Here is a 14,614-nt window from a genome sequence, read left to right as displayed (position 1 = left end):
CATGAATCCCTGGCAGGTGGCCCCCCTCCTTTCCCAAGTAGCCCATTCCACTATCAAACAGCTCTTATCTTCAGAAGGTGCTTCCTAATATTTAGTTGGAATCTCCTTTCTTGCAACTTGAAAGCACTGGTTTGGGTCCTTTCCTCTGAAGCAGGAGAAAACAAGCTTGCTCATCATCCATGTGGCAGCCCTTCAGGTGTTTGAAGGTGGCTGCCATATCCCCTCTCAGTCTCCTCTTCTCCAAGCAAAGCATACTCAGCTCCCTCAGCCATTCCTCATAAAGCTCGGTTTCCAGTAGATAGATATATGGTCTAGCATTATAAATCTGCGTTTTACTGTTGTATCAATGTGTACTTTTAGTAATTGTCGGTTGCTATAAAATGTTAGAATGGCCTGTTGCTTGCATATAAAGATGATGTTCTAATGGTAAAAAGAAGTCCTTGGGAGGTTGTGGCCTCTCCTTCCTTGGAGGTTTTTAAGCAGAGCTTGGATGGCCATCTGCCAGGGATGCTTTAGCTGTTGATTCCTGCATTGCTGGGGTTGGACTAGATGACCCTCAAAGGTCTCTTCCAGCTCTACAATTCTAGGATTATATGTTCCAGCTGCTGCAAAGCACTGGTTTCCCACAGGCATCTGGTCGGCCATCATAAGAACAGCTAGATGGGCCATTGGCTTGATCTAGGAGGCTGTTATTATGATCTTAAGAAGAGGTGGGTGAATTTGTCAATTTTGATTTCTTTCAGTCCCCCCCCCCCCATTTTAAGTTCAGTTCTTCACAGTACCACATTGGCTTGTGAATTTTTTAAAGCCCTCAAGAAAATTAATCAGCATTTTAGTGCGAGTTTCTCATAATATGCAGATTATTGTATGCAATTTCACCCAATAAATGCATTTTGGCAAAACAGTTCCCCCTTATGTAGCACATTTTTGCTTGCTGTTCTCAATAATACATGCATTTATAAGTTCATAGTGTATGGGGGGTTTGTACACATTCCTTGGCTGCAGAACTGCCTTTCAACAGTTGGAGAAGTGCAGATGTTAAAGAATGGTTGTGTTTCAGTTTGTGTATTGTTTTGGAATTAGGTTGGTTTGCCTTTAAATGCAAATTGAATCAATAAATGCAGCAATACGGTCATTTAGCTTTTGCACTGAAGGCGTGGGTCCCCATCTTACCCTGCCTCTTCCAATGCTAGTATGGCAAGACTTTCTCACACCTCAGAATCTATAAGCATATTGAACCACTTATAGGTGCATACAGTGTAATGCTGTGTCCACAGACCTCAAGAGACCAAAGGTTGGGCATCTGCCCTCAGAGGTTCACTCTAATGTACTGCAGACAATAAAAGGAAATAATTCTGGTGGGTCAAAAATGAAGCATGCGAGTCCTCGCTTTGGCAGCACATATACTAAAAATGAAGCGCATCAAAACATCCCGTTTTAGTTACATCCCGTTTGGATTACTGTAGCATGCTCTACATGGGGCTGCCTTTGAAAAGGGGTCAGAAATATCAGCTGTCTCAAAGGGCTGCAGTGAGTTTGTTAACCAGGGCTGGTTATAGGGAGAAGACAACTCCCTTGGTACAACAGCTCCATGGGCTACCAGTCTGTTTCCAGGCACAAATCAAAGTGCTAGTTCTCACCTGTGAAGTCCTACATGGCTTAGATCTAAGCTATTGGAAAGACGTGTTCCTTCCTTTGAACCTGCCAGGGTTTGAGTTCTTCAGGGGAGGCCCTCCACCCTTCCAGGTACGCTTGGTGGGGACGTGGGAGAGGGCCTTCTTGGTGGATGCTCCCAGACTTTGAAACTCCCTCCCTAGGGAAGCCACACCTTGTTGTCATTTTGCTGTACTCTTTCCAAGCATAGCTCTGTGCTTTAAAGGTCCCTGTCTGAGCGCCCCCTCCTCGTGACGTACCTCACATACAGCTAGCTGAAGAAGGGTGGTAGCAAGGGCGTGTTTGTCTTTTCCATTGGCCCTGGGGAAGATGAGGAACTGGCTGTTCTTTTTCTATTATTATTGAAATTTTATAACACAATTGAACAAATCAGCAATGGTATGAATACACATCAGATAATAGTCAGCCAGTGCAGCACAGTGGGTAGACCTGGGAGACCAGGGTACAAATCCAGCGTTGCTGCTGCTTTTGCTTGTTGCTTGGTATAGTCTAATTGGTTATTCAGCATTGTGCTGTGTTATGTAGCTTGCTTGCTGTTTTAAGCTGTATGTTACCCACCTTGAGAGTGGAGAGAAATCCATATCAATAAATAAAAGGGAGCTGGGCACTTGGGGTTGGTGGCCCCATCAGATGCTGAGATCCCCACAACTTATAGGTGCTGACATTGACCCTACTGGCTTTCTTAGCCCCTATGTAGAGTATGTGCTAATGTTACCAACAAGCAACTGGGAATATGGGGCTTATGGGGCTGTTGCAGAACTGCTTTCCATCATGTGGTTACAGCCTTGGTCAGTGGCTGGCTTGGGCCAGTTCAAGAATGGAGTGGATGTGGTAGGCCTCAGCCTGTTCCCCACCCTGCCCAAGTTCATTACTGCCAAGTTCCAATTCCACATCTGTCTTTTTATTATGGAGTTGGCAGTTGGGACAAGTGGAAGCTAGGCAAGATATTGCACAGGAGCTGCTAATTGATGACTCTCCTAAGCTGTCTGCTTAGGATGCATAACCATTGACGCAGGTATATATCTTGCAGCATTTAGTATTACTGTAGAGAAATGTTAGGTTTTCAGGGTATCTGTAAACTGGGGTTTTCTGCATTTTCTCCCAATAAGTTATACATGATTATTTCCTAGAAATGTTGGGGAGGGGAGATAGCAAGGAATTGGAGCAGTGGCAGCTGCTTGAAAAGCTTTCACTGTTTAATTGTCCAGAGGCACCTTCAGCCTCCAATCCTCCAGTCATGCCTGCCTAACTTAATAAGGCACTGGTGAGATTCCTTTTGCAGGGGTGGGGGAGTTACTGTAGCTTCTTAAAAGTTTTATAAATCGGAGCAGATGCCAGACTTGTTGTTGCCCATTTCCTGGTGCCTCCCCTTCTTAATACTAAGTGCGCGCACACACACACGCACACACGCACACTCACTCACTCACTCACTCACCCACAACCCAACCCCTTTCCTTAGCTCACTGCCGCTATGAGCCCCCTCCCCAAGCAGAGAGAAGTCATTACATGAAAAGATCAGCTTACCACTTGTCTTCAGAGCAGAGTGGCTGAGCTCAGAAGCTCCCGGTAGTTAGCAGAGTGAGTGAGGCAGCAGAGAGAGACATGCGCTGAGCAACAGCACAGGACCAGGATAAACTTTGGAGAGACCAGTCCATCTGTTAGCTGTTAGTGCTTGATGAAAAGAGATCCCAACCCTGTGAGACTTGTCAGGTTCGGTTATCATGTTTTCCAGCTACCTGCTATTGACATTGCTTCACTTTCAAGCTGTGAGGCTAGCGAGACCTGAAGAAGAGGTAAGCTGAGTGTAACATTTTGTCAGAAATCATCTCTGTTCTCAGGGTCCTTCTTCTGTCCCACCTTGTCCTGCCAAAAAGACAGCAGGTTGCTTTGCATGGTGGCTGTGCTACATGCCATCAGTGCAAAGGAAGGGACAGGACCAGCTGCCAAAAAGTTAGTTCACCTTGCTTTGTTTGAGGAAGAGGTGTGTTGTGTTTTCTGCTTTGCAGAACAGGAGGAATAACTTTAAATGCTGGACTGTGAAAGTTGTGCACTTAGAGGGTTCTGTAGGAAGAAGTGTGTGTGGTGGAAGTTGCTGATGACTACTTTTTGTTACCTTGTTTTGGGGAAATATCCCAACCCTTCTAGTTATGAGCATGTCCTTGCCACATGTTTTGAGAAGTCTTGGATTCACTAGCAAAGGAATTGTGAAAGCTGCCTGTGTTTTGGAATGCATGTTTGTGGTTTTATTTAGAATGTGTTTGGTTACATTCATATTGAAATGAATATCTGAAGTTGGATTCTTGTTACTTTTGATAGTTACTGTTACTGTTGTTGATTGTTACGGTTTCTTATGGAAGTTGTAATCCTACATACCTGGAAGTAAGTTCTCTTGTACTCAGCAGGACTTACTTTTGAGTAGACATGCTGTGATTTATTTAATTTAAGACAACATGATTTGAAATCATTGGGGCGTCCTTCTTTGTGTTTAATATCCAAGCTTTCCATGCCAAATGTTCTCGTACTTAAATGAAAAATCTCAGAGATCTAGTACATGGATTTGGAAAACCACACACCACAAAAAATGGTTCGATTATTCTAAGTACTACCATGAAAATGCTGGTTGTAGTTGTCCAATTAAAGTACACATTTATGTCTGCTTATAATGACCAGTGGACAGAAGTCGTCTTGTGTGCAGAAAAACTAGTGAAAAAGTGTCAGTCTTGGGAGGAACAGAGACTCTGTTTTCAAGCTCTGCCTTTTGTTAGTCTTGTCAGACATTTCCAGCAGCTTTATAGGCTCCTCTCAGCTACTTTCACTGCTGCTGGAGTGAGCTGAGCTGACATCTGTGCCTCCGGCAGCTGGCTTGAGGCTGAAGATCACTTTCACTCCTAGCCATATACTGTGTGCCTGTGGAGGAGATGCAGGATGAATCAGTCCAGCAATTTCTGAAACCAGAGCTTTATTTGGAAGTCCTTCTGGGTTGGCAATTGCCTTGGCTGATGTACCAGTAATTAAATATAAATGCATAGGTCACCTGGGAGCAGAGTCTGAACTAATTTCGAGTACATAGAAGTTCATGATGCCAGGAGGTTACCCATTGCCCCAGGATTGCTCTTAAAGAGCTTTAAACTTATTGCACTGGTTTTTTTCTTACTGAATTTGTAGATGGACTTGGAACAAAGGAAGCTGCCTGATGCTGAATCAAGTGGCTCTCTTGTCTACCTCATTATAGTTCACATTGATCAAAAGTGGCTCTCCAGGATTTCACATGGGGTCTCTCCCAGAAATACTGAGGAATGAACCGGGAACCTTCTGCATGCAGAGCAGATGCTCTACCACTGAGCTGTGGCTTTATCCCACAAGAGCACAATGGGATTTATACCGTAACAGCCATGGGTGACAAACAGTGAAATATGACTGACATAAGAACATGGGAAGCAGCCTTTAGCAGTGTCAGGTCATTGATCCAGGTGCCTCATGATTGCATGCACTGACTGCAGCATCTTTCCAGGGTTCCAGGCTGTGTGTCTCTTTCTCAGCCCTCACCCTGGAGATACCGGGGGTTTTGCATGAGAAGCATGTGCTCTATCACTTAGCTGGAGCCCCCCCCCCCAACTTACCTTGCCCTGGCTAGAGAGAGACTGTGGCTGCTCATATGGAAAGTATTTCTGTCACCGCAGAGCACACATGTGGTCTTGAGAAAACCATGTAAAGCTCAAATCCAGAACGGCAGAGCAGAGTTGGGCTGCCAGTTCCCCTTATTACCCGTTAAAGCGAGGGCTGTGCTCTTACCTGGAAATGAATTGCCAGAGGAGGAGGTGCAACTTGGAATGTTTTCACACTGGAAATCGGCTGCCACATGCTTTAGACTTTCCCCAGTCCATTTAGCTCTCTGGCCCCAGAGCATGCAGAATGTGAAAACAGGCTCTGCTTTATTGTCTCTGAAATAGGGGCGGGGGTGGGAGGGGGGAGCAGAATCTGCTTTGCTTTAAAAAAGAAAAGAAAGTAAACATACCTGTGATAAAAGTTGCAGAAGAGCTAAGGCATTGCTTGAATGGAAGGAGAGAGTGCATTTTGTGAACATTTGTGTCTCCCATCCTACCCACAAAACATGCCTCTCTTGTTGGGGATTCAATTTATTGATTTTATTTATTTAGAGCGTTTCTATCCCGCTCTTTGGCCCAAAGGGATCTCAGAGCAGCTTTCATACAACCAACTATAGCAAGACAGTCCCTGCCTGCTGGCTTACAGTCCAATAAAACACCCCCCCCCCCAACACACAAGGGGAAAGGGACAGGCAGAGAAGAGGGAGGGGGACACCTCAGTTCTGCTTATAATGAGCAGCTGGCACAGTTCAGAGATAGGTGATGCCTGATGCAGCTGGTCTTTCAGCAAAGCTGGTGGCGTGAACCCTTCTTGCCACATCTCACACTGAGGCACTCCGATGAAATGGCTGCCCCCAGGGGACGGGGAGGAAGAGGAGGCCCGAGGGAGCTGTCCCTTCACAGCAGAGCAGATATTGTTGGTACCCTTTAGTGAATGGATGTGGAAATGAGAAGATAAGAAGCGCCTGCTGGATCAAGCCCATCTAGTCAGCATCCTGTTTTCACAGGGGCCAACCATGACCAGATCTGCTATAGCATAACTATCATGGCTCGTAAGCATCAGTAGCCTCCTCCTCCTCCTCCTCCTCCCCCTCCTTGAATTTGCCCAATCCTCTTTTAAAGCCATCCAAGGAGGTGGCCACCTCTGCCCTAGGTTAGCAGTCCTTGCAAGCTGTGTGTGTGCCTGAGGGGTGGTGAGGACAAGAGGGAGCACATCCTCGTTGTCGAGGCCACCCAGCCAATCCTCACTCGGTGGAACTGGCTCTTTCACACCAACCCCGTCAGCCAGTCACACACAACTAGCCAGCTGGAGCAGTTAGGGGGGAAATCTTGGTGCCTGGTGGCAGCAGGCTGTGGAGCTGCCACAACATGGAAAGACACCCACCAGCAATGTGCAGGGATCACTTAAGACTCTGCACTTAATGCTCTTAATGGTCACAGAGGGGCAGGGATTTAAGTGCTAATGTGTTTAACTTTGTTTACTTCAAATATGATTATGCCCTCCTCTTTAATTGATTTCAAAATGGGGCAAACGATCCCTGCTGCATTTGGGGAGCCTGCTGCTCATTTTGCTGAGTGCAGCTCTGGACCTCTGCCCCAAAGTCCTTTCCTGGTGGTGCCAGCTGAGCATCAGAGATGTGGTTCCCTCTTTCCCTCTGTACCAGCACTCAGGACAATGGGAAGTTTTCTATATTTGCTTGAACTTTTTATTTTCCAGCTTTGAATGTATATGAATGCTGTGTATGGGGTGTTAGGGGAAGGGTAGTACCTCTGGTGGGGACATGTGCTCTTTCTAGGGTCGTTTTCCCCCCTTTGGTCCCCACCCTGCATTTAGCTCTCACCTGTGGCTCCTAGGAGCTGTCATCACGTGACAGCAGCCACACCCCAGGAAATGGTTTCCACTGACCAGCTACAGTAGGTGAGGTGAGGGTAGGGTGGCTGATGGGTCTCAAACCCTTAGTGAGTTAGGGTCTTCCCCTGCTTGCAAAGACAGGCTCCAGCGGATGGAGCAGGTAAGACCAAGAATGGGTCAGACAGTCAAGAAGGCTGTTTCTGCCCGTGCTGTGGAGGGAAGTGAGGGGAAGATGGGGCTCGTCAACCTGGGAATGTAGCCCATCTAGAAGAAGGAAAACCCTGGTTCTAAACCTCTGCTGCTTTGCAGGCATGGGTGCCAACTTGAAAAAAATATTGGGGAGGGGGGCAGCTAACCTCTGCTCCACATAATCAGTCACAAGATGCAGTGCAATACACCATCTGAATAGCAATGCCCATCAACTTTGGGGTGCTTGTGGGATATCTTTGGGAGAAGAAAAAGCTACACAAATTGAGAGTGTATGCAAAACACATCAAAATATGTACATACACACAAACCAGAGCCAGCAGAAAACATAAATGAAAAGTAAATAAAAACTTCACTTCACAGAGTTAAAAAAAATCACTGCAATTTCCTGAGAAAACATCACAGAAACATCCCTGTTGGGGCAGGGAATTCCACAGCCTGGGTGTCAATCTTGAGAAGTCCTGGTTCTTTTGTCATTGCTAGCTGAGATTCTGAAGACAGCTGGATGTGGAGAACGGCATCTGCTGATGCACACAGTGTGTAGGCAAGTCCACACGGGATGGTGGTCCTTCAATTCACCTTATTCCAAACTCTTCACTCTGAGTGATGTTGTCACATAGTCAGATCTGATTGGCTAGAGGGCGCTGTCGGGTGATTGTGCCAATGGCACTTAAGCAGCAGCAAAAGAGAACAATGGTTGTGAGCAGGTGTGAAAAATGTGCAAAGCAGAAGGTGAGGAAGTTGTTGGCTTTGATCTCCAGATCTTCTCAGTGCCAAATTTTACAAGCTAAATCAAATGCCATAAAAACTTGTGAAATCTCAATAACTGTGAAATATCTACTTGCATGTTATGATGTCCTAAGATAGAGCAATGTTTAAGGCTGTGTTGTTGTTTTTTACAAGAACCCAAACTGTTGTTATTAGTATTTCCTATTAAGTCAACATCATACAAGCTGCATTAGTTACATATGTTCTGTGGCAGTACTTGACTGTATATTTTTAGAAATATCATCCCTAACACACCTTCAAGACAGCTCACTTTAGATCAAATGAAATTTCCCTCCTTTCCTAGAGTCTTATAATATTAAAAGGAAGGCTGGGGAGTTTCAGGTGCTGAGGTGCCCAGGTACGCAGGCAAATGATTTCCCCAGAATCTGAAACAGTTGTCTATCCCTGTGCACAAATGACACCTTGAAATTTTATACCAACCCCCAGGAATTTAAAATATTTTCCCCAAGCCCTGCTGAAAGCAAGGCACATTTCTGCGAAAATGCCAAAATAATTGACCAACTCTTTTCCCCATAGTGGAAACGATATGCATCTTATTCAAACAGCTCTTTAAAAAGATGGTGCTTGTGATTTCCCCCTCTATCAACCCGGAAATGCTTTTTTTGCCATGAAGCTCTCAGATACCATGGGACATAATGAGACACACAAATGGCTTTCAAGGCTCACAATACATGTTAATTAGATGTTCTTGTGAAACTCTGGTCTACCATTTCTATTAAAAAACCTCTCACACACACACCCTTCAGCACGTTGGCTGTACAATGATTTTGGCTCATTCCTATGTGGAGCACTCTTTTGGCAAGTTGTTCTTCTGAGTGTGCGCAGCTCTGTCTGGGAGAGACAGGTGGAATTATTCTGCATCTCCACCAGAAAGCCATCAGGAAATGGACCTGGCTCATTATTTGCTGAGTAATTGTGTGGCCTTTTGGCTGTTAGCATCAGGACACCCACCCTTCCTTTCGGGTTCTCTGCTGTAGCTGGATTACGGACTATGCTTCCTGGCAGAGGCAGTGCATTGCGCCAAAGATTGGGGAGGGGGGCAGAGGCGCATTGTGCGTGTGACGTCGGGAGGAGGCGCGGCATCGGGAGGCTGCTTTGCCCAGTTCCATGTAGCTTCAATGGTAATGGCTTCTCTCTAGCGCTCAGGAGGAGCCTGCCTCTGATTCTGCACTGCCCTCAGCTCAGCAGTTTGGCCTCCTCTGCCCCAATAATATTGGGGGGGGGGGGTTGGATCCCCCTGCTAATATTGAGGGGGCTGACAACGCTTCCACCCTCTAGAATTGGTGTGGCTGTTTCCTGGGTTGTGGGACAATGCTCTTTTGAATCACTGAATTCAACAGTGATAGCATGCTATGGTGGTCAGAGACTCGGACCTGGGAGTCTGGGGTTCTAGCCTCCACTCAGCCCTGAAGCTCCCTGGGCCAGTCACCATTTCTTAGCCTAACATACCTCACAGGGTTGTTGTGGGGATTAAATGAAGAGGGGGAGAACCATGTGTGACACCTTGGAAAAGGAGGTGGGATATAAATGCAGAATTTGTTTCTTTGCCTGGGTTAAAGACAGGAGGCCTGGGATACACAAAGTGCAGATTCCCAAGGAAGGTCAGTCTGTGTGAGCTCAACCTCAGGCCTAGCCTAAATCCAGGCATATTTTTTATCTTGACCATGAGCTCTGTTCAAACAGAAGCACAAACTGGAAGAGCTAACTCTTCGAAATGTGTGGGATGGATTGTTGCTGGCCCAGCAACCTTTGCCACCCATGCCTTCCCCAGATCCGGGCCCATGAAGGCCAGTGGCAATGCCCCTCTTCGGCAGAGAGTCTTGGTGAAAAGGGGGCGTTCTGTCAGGTGTTGCCTCTGCTCTCCCTGGCTTTGGCTTTCATCTATGTCTTTGGTTTACCTGAAGCTGAATCCGGATCAAGATCTCTTGCCCCATGTGGAGCATGCTGCCTAAGGCGGGTCACCTCACACCTTCTCACTGGTGCGCTGGCCATGCTGGGGCGGGAAGCTGGCCTCAGGGTTGCAGGACACACCACAAGGCATGCCTTTCTAGCCCCTTTCTGTCCTTCAGGATTTGTCACCAGAGGCAGCTGGCTCATACTGCCTCATGGTAGAGCTGGCCCTGCACCACAGTAAATTTGGAGGGGACGAAACTCACCCAGCCCAGAGCAAGGTTGAGCAAGGCTGCCTAGAGATATAGTGTTGCTCTGACAGAGCATTCTGGGGGCCCTGTTTGTCCAACTCATTGCTAATGCCCTTCTGTCACAGCCAAAACTCAGAGGTTAAGGATGACCCATGTGTTTCCTTCAACATAGAATCATAGAATCATAGAATCATAGAATCATAGAGTTGGAAGAGACCACAAGGGCCATCGAGTCCAACCCCCTGCCAAGCAGGAAACACCATCAGAGCACTCCTGACATATGGTTGTCAAGCCTCTGCTTAAAGACCTCCAAAGTAGGAGACTCCACCACACTCCTTGGCAGCAAATTCCACTGTCAAACAGCTCTTACTGTCAGGAAGTTCTTCCTGATGTTTAGGTGGAATCTTCTTTCTTGTAGTTTGGATCCATTGCTCCGTGTCCGCTTCTCTGGAGCAGCAGAAAACAACCTTTCTCCCTCCTCTATGTGACATCCTTTTATATATTTGAACATGGCTATCATATCACCCCTTAACCTCCTCTTCTGCAGGCTAAACATGCCCAGCTCCCTTAGCCGTTCCTCATAAGGCATCGTTTCCAGGCCTTTGACCATTTTGGTTGCCCTCCTCTGGACACGTAGGCTACATCCACTGCGTTCCCTTCATCTACCAGGCTTGTAATTCTGTCAAAAAACGAGATCAGGTTAGTCTGACATGACTTATTTTTCAGAAATCCATGCTGACTATTGGTGATCACAGCATTCCTTTCTAGGTGCTCACAGACTGTTTGCTTAATGATCTGTTCCAGAATCTTCCCTGGTATTGATGTCAGACTGACTGGGCGGTAATTATTTGGGTCCTCTCTTTTCCCCTTTTTGAAAATAGGGACAACATTTGCCCTCCTCCAGTCTGCCGGGACTTCGCCTGTTCTCCAGGAATTCTCAAAGATGACTGCCAGTGGTTCTGAGATCACATCTGCCAGTTCTTTTAATACTCTTGGAGAAGGCAGCGAGGCGAAGGGAGTCGGTGGAGAGACAGGAGGTCATCTTTCATTTTGACAGACAGGTCTAACCTTTAATTACAGCAAATTATTTCCCCTATAGACACCAATCAGTGATTTGGGAACAGGAAGGAGAGATGTTAATGAAGATGATCATCCAAATGTCATAGACCAAATGGAGCAAACAGCACGCGGACCTAGTGGAGGGAGGAAAAAATCCTTAAATAAGAGACACGGGGAATGATTAATGGACTTCAATGTCTGTACACTAATGCGCAAAGCATGGGAAATAAACAAGATGAGCTTGAGCTCTTGGTACAGCAAACTAAATATGACATAATAGGCATCACTGAAACCTGGTGGGATAAGTCCCACGATTGGAATGTAATAATGGAGGGATACAATCTATTTCAGAGAAACAGACCAGACAAGAAAGGAGGAGGAGTGGCGTTATATGTCAGGGGTGTGTATACCTGTGAAGAGCTCCAAGATTTAGAACCTCAAAGCCAAAGTGAGAGCATTTGGGTCAAAATTAAGGGAGAGAAGAATAACAGAGACCTCATTGTGGGAGTTTACTATAGATCCCCAAGCCAAACGGAGGACATAGATGATGCCTTCCTGGAACAGATGGCCAAGCATGCAAAAGGAAGGGAGATAGTAGTAATGGGGGACTTCAATTACCCGGATATTTGTTGGACGTCAAACTCAGCCAAGAGCATAAGGTCAAACAGATTCCTCACTGGCCTTGCAGACAACTTCATTGTCCAGAAAGTGGGAGAAGCAACAAGAGGAACAGCCATTTTAGACCTGGTCCTAACCAATGTTGATGACCTGGTTAGTGGGGTAGATGTGGAAGGATCATTAGGCGCGAGTGATCATGCTCTTCTGAAGTTTACTATACAGCGGACAGTAGCAGCCAAGCATACTAGGACTCAATTTCTTGACTTTAAGAAAGCCGACTTCATAAAACTTAGGGAAGTGCTGGGTGAGATCCCATGGACAGCAATACTAAAAGGAAAGGGAGTTCATGATGGCTGGGAGTTTGTTAAGACGGAGATAGTAAAAGCACAACGTCAGGCAATACCAATGAGACGAAAACATGGAAGGTGCCTAAAGAAACCAGGGTGGCTATCTAAAGAACTTTTAACTGAATTAAGATTAAAAAAGGATGTGTACAAAAAATGGAAAAGGGGGGAAACCACCAAAGAGGAATTCAAACAAATAGCCAGCACGTGTAGACACAAAGTCAGAAAAGCTAAAGCACAGAATGAACTCAGGCTTGCTAGAGAGGTTAAAAGCAACAAAAAAGGCTTTTATGGGTATGTTCGTAGCAAAAGGAAGAACAAAGAAACAGTGGGGTCACTCAGAGGAGAAGATGGTGAAATGCAAACAGGGGACACAGAAAGGGCTGAACTCCTCAATGCCTTCTTTGCCTCAGTCTTCTCCGATAAAGAAGACAATGCCCGACCTGAAGAATTTGAAGCAAATGATTCAGCAAAGGAAACACAGCCCAGAATAACTAAGGAGATAGTACAAGAATATTTGGCTAGATTAGATGTATTCAAGTCTCCAGGGCCAGATGAACTGCATCCAAGAGTATTAAAAGAACTGGCAGATGTGATCTCAGAACCACTGGCAGTCATCTTTGAGAATTCCTGGAGAACAGGCGAAGTCCCGCAGACTGGAGGAGGGCAAATGTTGTTCCTATTTTCAAAAAGGGGAAAAGAGAGGACCCAAATAATTACCGCCCAGTCAGTCTGACATCAATAGCAGGGAAGATTCTGGAGCAGATCATTAAGCAAACAGTCTGTGAGCACCTAGAAAGGAATGCTGTGATCACCAATAGTCAGCATGGATTTCTGAAAAATAAGTCATGTCAGACTAACCTGATCTCGTTTTTTGACAGAATTACAAGCCTGGTAGATGAAGGGAACGCAGTGGATGTAGCCTACCTTGATTTCAGCAAAGCATTTGACAAGGTGCCCCATGATATTCTTGTAAAGAAGCTGGTAAAATGCGGTCTTGACTATGCTACCACTCAGTGGATTTGTAACTGGCTGACTGACCGAACCCAAAGGGTGCTCATCAATGGTTCCTCTTCATCCTGGAGAAGAGTGACTAGTGGGGTGCCACAGGGTTCTGTCTTGGGCCCGGTCTTATTCAACATCTTTATCAACGACTTGGATGATGGACTCAAGGGCATCCTGATCAAATTTGCAGATGACACCAAACTGGGAGGGGTGGCTAACACCCCAGAGGACAGGATCACACTTCAAAACGACCTTGACAGATTAGAGAACTGGGCAAAAACAAACAAGATGAATTTTAACAGGGAGAAATGTAAAGTATTGCACTTGGGCAAAAAAAATGAGAGGCACAAATACAAGATGGGTGACACCTGGCTTGAGAGCAGTACATGTGAAAAGGATCTAGGAGTCTTGGTTGACCACAAACTTGACATGAGCCAACAGTGTGACGCGGCAGCTAAAAAAGCCAATGCAATTCTGGGCTGCATCAATAGGAGTATAGCATCTAGATCGAGGGAAGTAATAGTGCCACAGTATTCTGCTCTGGTCAGGCCACACCTGGAGTACTGTGTCCAGTTCTGGGCACCACAATTCAAGAAGGACACTGACAAACTGGAACGTGTCCAGAAGAGGGCAACCAAAATGGTCAAAGGCCTGGAAACGATGCCTTATGAGGAACGGCTAAGGGAGCTGGGCATGTTTAGCCTGCAGAAGAGGAGGTTAAGGGGTGATATGATAGCCATGTTCAAATATATAAAAGGATGTCACATAGAGGAGGGAGAAAGGTTGTTTTCTACTGCTCCAGAGAAGCGGACACGGAGCAATGGATCCAAACTACAAGAAAGAAGATTCCACCTAAACATTAGGAAGAACTTCCTGACAGTAAGAGCTGTTCGACAGTGGAATTTGCTGCCAAGGAGTGTGGTGGAGTCTCCTACTTTGGAGGTCTTTAAGCAGAGGCTTGACAACCATATGTCAGGAGTGCTCTGATGGTGTTTCCTGCTTGGCAGGGGGTTGGACTCGATGGCCCTTGTGGTCTCTTCCAACTCTATGATTCTATGATTCTATGATTCCCCCCTTGAACGCTGAGTGTTTGTTCAGTCAGTCTGGTTCTGGTTCTGGTTCTCAGAGAAATAAAGAGAAAGGTGAGGATGTTGGTCATGCATTTACCTTTATGGAAAAACTGAGCTAGTTAGAAGATGGGTGAATCTCTGATCCACCTTGACATGCCTTGTGGTGCAGTCTGTGTTGGTAGTACTCCAATCCACCTCATTATTCAGATAAGAGTCAATGCATAGTGCTATTACATCGTACAATGTTTTT

General features: G+C 46.0%; 1 protein-coding gene across 1 annotated transcript in view; it reads left to right on the top strand.

Annotated features, from left to right (window-relative positions):
• Window positions 1-3,141: 3,141 nt before the first annotated feature.
• THSD4 (thrombospondin type 1 domain containing 4) overlaps window positions 3,142-14,614 on the top strand; it is a 147,343-nt gene continuing 135,870 nt past the window's right edge. Inside the window, exon 1 of the mRNA XM_082198062.1 lies at window positions 3,142-3,467. Within this exon, the coding sequence (XP_082054188.1) occupies window positions 3,396-3,467 (72 nt within the window). The 5' untranslated portion in view covers window positions 3,142-3,395. The remainder of the gene's footprint in view (window positions 3,468-14,614) is intronic.

Source organism: Podarcis vaucheri (genome assembly GCF_965113315.1).
Source record: "Podarcis vaucheri genome assembly, chromosome: 14".
Taxonomy (NCBI): domain Eukaryota; kingdom Metazoa; phylum Chordata; class Lepidosauria; order Squamata; family Lacertidae; genus Podarcis; species Podarcis vaucheri.
The sequence above is the reverse complement of the archived record's forward strand: the minus strand, read 5'-3'. Positions and strand labels throughout refer to the sequence as shown.